This window comes from Typopeltis vanoorti, chromosome 24 (genome assembly GCF_054136105.1).
Source record: "Typopeltis vanoorti isolate ZY-2024b chromosome 24, IOZ_Tvanoo_1.0, whole genome shotgun sequence".
In the NCBI taxonomy this organism is placed as follows: domain Eukaryota; kingdom Metazoa; phylum Arthropoda; class Arachnida; order Uropygi; family Thelyphonidae; genus Typopeltis; species Typopeltis vanoorti.
In genome coordinates, this window is record NC_143572.1 from 12,884,820 (window position 1) to 12,891,344 (window position 6,525).

The following is a 6,525-nucleotide window of genomic DNA, read 5'->3' on the forward strand; positions in this document are numbered from 1 at the left end:
TCATCTTCCCTGTTATCTGTAGAGGACAGTGTAGGAATAAGGTGTTATATTGAGCTATTAAAGCTCTGATCATGGCAAGGGGGTAATACCAATAGCCTAGCCTCAGTTAAAGCTTCATCGGCTACAGCATTGCCATCCATTACCCTCAAAGGGTATATTTATATTTAATCACCGCATCTCACGCTCGATTCATCCCCCTTCCCCATCACCAGGATTCTACTGATTGTAATAAATTACCTGTTATATTTGCTTTAAATGGGTGTATTTGACTACGATTTGTATTTATCTAAAACTGCATTGAATTAATGTAATTTTAAAGTTATTTTTAAAACATATTTTAATATTTTTAACACTTTGAAAATGTAAAAGTGGAAAATCTCTAAAAAAATGAATAATCAAAAAGATAATTCTCATCTCAGGTGTATTGAGAATATGGCGTATCTATCATTCAAAATAGATAACGAAATCAACGAAATATATTTCAACTCTGCTTAGCACGTGAGAAACGATTTACATTATGATCACTAAACCCTTATATGAAGTAATTAATAATAAATTGGCTCTTTAATTATTGTTCGGTTTACTTTATTCAGTTAACGCATACCGTAAATGTGACCAGACAGAATGAAACGAATAGTTTTGTTTCCATATAACCTGACTTACTAATTAAATATTAATGGATTCGTTAGATAATTGATTGAGAGTGATGAAGCTGCCATTAACCCCAACTTCATGTAACTCACATACTCACTTATAGTTGAGCATGCAATTAGAGTTCCGTAAAGCAATCTATGAACAATTATGCGTTTAATTTCATATAGATTTAAGCAAAAATTATAATAAAAACTTTTTTATAAATGATTATTTTTAATGAAAATAATGTAAAGTTTTTGCAAATAAAAGTAAACACCATAAATAATACTATATATCTTCTCTATAATAAATTGCTATGAAAAAAAGGATTTTCTTTTGATTTGCAGCAAATTCATATTTATATTTCTGAATATCTATTCTTACTTCCGAAGAGTTCTTATTAGGGAAAAAAAGTGAAAAAGCGCTTTCTTTATTATGCTATTTTGAGGTTAAATCTGTTACCAGAATAGATAGTTTAAGTCACATTTTTCCAATTTATGCATTTTATTATCGAACTTCAGACGTTCGTGTTTGACATTTATTGAAAACTAGTGGCTTCTATATACTGATCAACGTGACATGTAATTTATAACAGTTTTCTCTCTATTTATAGAACTCAAAGTAAGAATAAAGGTGAGATCGCACAGTTCTAAAACTGTTCAATAGTTAATAACTCCCCATTTCAGATCCTGCCGAAGTTATCCTCAAGTTCCAATCAATAATTTGGCAGTTATTGAATTTGGTGTGCGACCGATGAGAGATAGTCAATGGAATATTTATAGATTGGGTAGCAGTCCTGCTCATTCCAAGTCACTTTCCGTACAACTGGACGGGTATATTAACGTTAGGAGAGCATCAGACAGAAGAAATCTTATTTCTTTCCTGTTCAGAGCTTCATCTCTTGAGGACTACACTTCAGCCTGCCATCGAAGTAATAACGTCAGTATTTCGATTATCGGAAGAAATGACACTACGAAATAAAAAAAAAAAAAAAGAAGTGCAGATCATTTGGGAGCCCAAAGGTTGACTGATGAACTAGATCAGATTTGGATAAATTATAAGACATAATACCATGCAATTTATTTGTTTGATGATTTCTGACATCTCATAGTTTATTCAGGAATTATTTTGTTCCCAATTCTTTAAAAATGTGAGTGTTATGAGATAAATAATAACTTGGTTATTTATTGAGAACAACTTTATGACTCGAGAAAATATAAGATTATTTAAAGAGATAAATATATTAATACATTGCATCGATCAAATTAATGGTGATCAGAAATATACAGAAATAAGAATGTGCGCATGCGCTGTGTGACTCTTGAGTTGCCTGAGTTAGAGAAAATATTTCATCATTTTTATTTGAAACCAAAAATTGTTATGACTGAAGTTTCACCCACTTTTATTTCGGATCCTAAATAAAAAACTATTTCGAGCTGAATACCCACTAATAACTGCTGCTAAACTATACGAATTGTGATTAGAAGTGAGTGGGAGTTTACATTCTGGCAGCGTCTCTGTTTAGTAGCTGATTAGCGCACACCTGAAATCGTAGATTATGAGAGAGGACAAACAAAAGGTCTCATTATGGTTCTGGTAGTGACAGAGTTGATCAAACAATATTGGCGCTCGCCGACGCAAACGGTCAGATGCTGTCTTTAAAGCAACAGGAACAGTTTATGAGTTCTTGCATGTTATTCTACTATAGAGAGCGTATATTAGATCCGTGCCTATTGGCCCAGATATATTTATAATTTCCATATCTTAAATACTTCTTTTCTCTTGAAATATTATTTTTGTAAATCAGGTACAAGTAACATTTAAAAATCGAAAAAAAAAACATGTGAATGTTTGATAATCAGTTTTTCATGCTTTACGTATAATTTATCAATCACATAAAATATAAATTGATAAAATAAAATAATAAATAGATAAAATAATAATAAATAAAGCCTTATAGTTGTTTCATTTCTCTTGGTAACAATTTTTTTTATGTAGCTTAATTTTATATATAATTAAAATATTTAAAATTCTAAATGGTGTTTGTTTTCTAAAGCATCTAACAAAAAGCATTTATTTCAAACTGCTTTTATTATGTTTTAGCTCTATATATTATTTCTTATATTTCTGTTTAAAATATTATTGTTTTTTACCGGAATCAATTCGTTATATATGCAGTTTTTTAGTATATTCTTCTTGTTGACAGGTTAAAATTAGATCGATATGAAATGTACACTTCTTAATCAGATCATCTACTTCCCTTTAAGGATTGTGAAAGTGCCAAATACTTGTGTTGACAACTGTAAACAAACATTGGAATTACTTCTCATTCATTACGGCAAAAACTCCATCAATATGCTTTTCAAAAGCCCACGTTGCGTGCTCAGTCAATTCTACTCTGGATTTAGTGCGATTTGTTTTTGAGTGTAAGAAATGAGAGATCTTGAAGGTTCTTAAGTTCTGGAAAACATAATATTGTTACACTAAAGTGGTTGATATATGAAAATATAAGAACATATTCTCATAAATCCATTTCTGTTTTTAACTCTCCTTATACATGCTTAAAGTTTAGATTTAATCTGCAAGATATGATGCCAAAAGTATTTTGCGATGTGCTTAAGGAGAAATTTATGTATAATTCTGACTTTTTTATTATTAATATGAATGCATAATATACTTTCACTCATTTGTTTTGAGAGTTTTATTTCTTTCAAATGTTATTTACTTATATTTACTTATACTTACTCAAAGTACTCCAAAAGGAGGTACTTGGCAAATTATTACGCCACGTATTACGTAATATTACGTAATACATGAGTTTTTTATTTTTATAAATTTTACTGATAATTATATTTTTTTTATTTCTTAAAAATAATATAATACTTGCAAATTCTTATTAGAAATACCACAGAAAAAATTTATTTAATGGTGCTGTTTTCTCTATGATATATTTTTTTTATTTCTTAAAAATAATACTTGCAAATTCTTATTAGAAATACCACAGAAAAAATTTATTTAATGGTGCTGTTTTCTCTATGATTACCGATATATTGAGGTATGAATTATAATATTTAAATTATAGAATGTTTGAATTGGTGTGAATTATAACAAGCGAACAAATAATTTATTTTTTATTTTTGTTTTTATTTTTATAAATTTTACTGATAATTATATTTTTTTTTATTTCTTAAAAATATTACTTGCAAATTCTTATTACAAATACCACAGAAAAAATTTAATGGCGCTGTTTTCTCTATGATTACGGATGGCATAATTGTGACGACTATAGCGAGGAACTATTAGTATAATCTTGCTAAATGAAAATTTATAAACAAAGCTTCTTGAATTGTATAATAATATTAACTTCATATTGATTTATTTTATAAATAAAAAGCTTTTAAAACAATACTTTCTTTAATATAAATATAATATAAATTCTTTAATTATTTAATTTAATTTTATTTAATTCTTTAATCTTTAATATAAATACACCATATTATGTTTATTATCATTTGGTTATATTAATTCTATATTTGAAATCGTGTAAACTGAATCGTATAGCGGAGAAAATTCACACAGTTCTTGGTTGAATTGCATATTCCTAATACCTAAAATATATTTTTACAATTTAGCTTTTGTCATCAAAAAGGTTATTTAAGGATTTTTAACTAGTCGTACATTAAGAAATATATATATATATATATTTAAGGATTTTTAACTAGTCGTACATTAAGAAATATATATATATATATATATATATATATATATATATATATATATATATATATATATATATATATATATATATATATATATAAAGAACCATCAAAATCCAGACCATGTCTCAGTACAGAATGTCAAAGAAACCTAACTTATGATATCCTTGTGAAACTGTAACTCCTGTTCGTAAGGAGGGAAACGTTACTCAGATTACTGGCAATAGGAACTGATCTTTCTATTAGACACGTCTGCAGCTACTATCATTTATTAGTCACGTGGAATTGGAATTGTAGTGAGAGGGAAGTAATTGACATAACAAACACTAGTCACGTTTCTCTTGAAGATAAACCACAAAAGAAATGAAATTGAAGGAAAGAGAAAGAATGATCAACAGACAGCGAGAAAGATAGATGGAGAGGCTGAAAAGAGAGAGAAATGAAGGGAAAACGTAAGTGCTATATGAACCAAGATTGAGTGAGAAACAAAAAATGGAAGATTTAGCGAAAATTTTAGTTCGGAGTTGTTGTACTATGACATTTGTCAGTCTGTCTATTAATGTTTAATATCTTAAGGGAAAGATAGAACATGAATAAACATTAGTTTATGAGAAAGAGAAAGATGATTTATACACGCTGAAAATTAAAAGTCGCTGTGAAAGTCGTTTTATTTTAGATAAGCCTCTTTACAAGAAAAACAAGAGTTTTTTTTGACAATGAGACTAACGAACATAGTATTGATTCAACATCTTTCGAAACAGGACTGTTGTAAGAGTGAACGTTAAGTATTCCACAGGGACTCTTTCTTTTCAAGGAAGAAAGCGCTTTTCACACAAAAAATCCATCTTTAATGGAATATACACTGAACCATCAATTTGCCATAGCATTAGCGAAACATAGCGAATGTCGTTTGATGTGGCATGAGAATGTTCAGTGATGACTCAAATGTTTTTGTTTGTCTGAATTCAAACTGTAGGGAAAAGGATCAACGGACTAGGGATTAAATTTTTTTTAAGTTTTAAATATATATATACAAATTTCTCTTTCTGTTAATGAAAGTAGAATGATCAAGGAAGCTTGCTTTCTTGATATAAAAATAAATAGGGATTGTAAGTGTTCGCAGTAAATTTGTTAGTTTGAAATATATTCAAGATCCAGCAATTATAGCACATAATGTGTTTATAGCAGGAATTATTGGAATATTTATATTTAGGTTAATTAAACCTGTAGTATTTAACGTTGAGTATTGGCAGAGATTGTATTTTTTACTTTTCCAGAATTGTCAGGAAATAGTTTAAGAATCTTAAAAAACGGTTTGGTCACTGATAAAAATTTTAATTCATCTTTACAATTAATTTCTAAAAATAATTTATATGTTATCCAAAATATTATTATTTTAAAATTAAAAGTAATACCTTTAGTATAACTCATAATTATAAAGACACCTTATTTTTTATTCTATTTTTTTTTTTAAATATAAGAATAATAAAATTGAAATGTAAAGTTTGAGTAAACTTTTTGCTTAATTTAATAGGTGTTCTAGTTCTAGTAAAATAAAACGAAATCACAGACGGTTGTGTAGTTTGTAGAAGAAAGTCTCGAATACAAATACAAAACGGAACCCAAACAAAACACGCTTACCTGTTGACACAAATATCGTGAGATAAACAAAACAAGTCACCGGTCGAATTCTGCGATCGTCCCTATGAAGCATTTTGCACAGTCTGGTGAATATAAATCCTACGTCACTCTATCAGACATCAAGAACCAGCAGAGAGGTGAAACAGAACTGGGATGTTTTTCTACTGCGATTCAGGTGTTTACTTCTGGTGACTTTTGTGGCAGTCAGCATGCCAGAGGATGCAAACAGTCGAGCGACGCACAACACAGTGTAACAGGGCATGAGAACATAGTCACTCTCCGTTCAGCTGTGAGCTACAGCGACGGGGATAGCGAAGGTTATATAGATACGTCGTTGAAGTCAGAGCGTGCGCATTCTTTCTCTCTCTCTCTCTCTCTTTCTCTCTCGTTCGCTGTCCTCCCCCCACACACTTTCAATTCTACCTTACTGTCCATTGTAGCTAAAATTAATGTGGCTAAGGCTCGATGTTGAATTAAGTCGGAGAAGAACATCGGAGTTGGTTTGAAAGCTGTAACTGTGTTCACCAACTTTGCT

The 6,525-nt window shown here is 29.5% G+C and overlaps 1 protein-coding gene across 1 annotated transcript in view; it reads right to left on the bottom strand.

Annotated features, from left to right (window-relative positions):
• The window catches only part of LOC150092932 (protein CEPU-1-like), a 268,908-nt gene extending 262,647 nt beyond the window's left edge, over nucleotides 1-6,261 (bottom strand). Inside the window, exon 1 of the mRNA XM_090413398.1 lies at nucleotides 5,991-6,261. Within this exon, the coding sequence (XP_090269524.1) occupies nucleotides 5,991-6,063 (73 nt within the window). The 5' untranslated portion in view covers nucleotides 6,064-6,261. The remainder of the gene's footprint in view (nucleotides 1-5,990) is intronic.
• Between the last annotated feature and the right edge of the window lie 264 nt (nucleotides 6,262-6,525).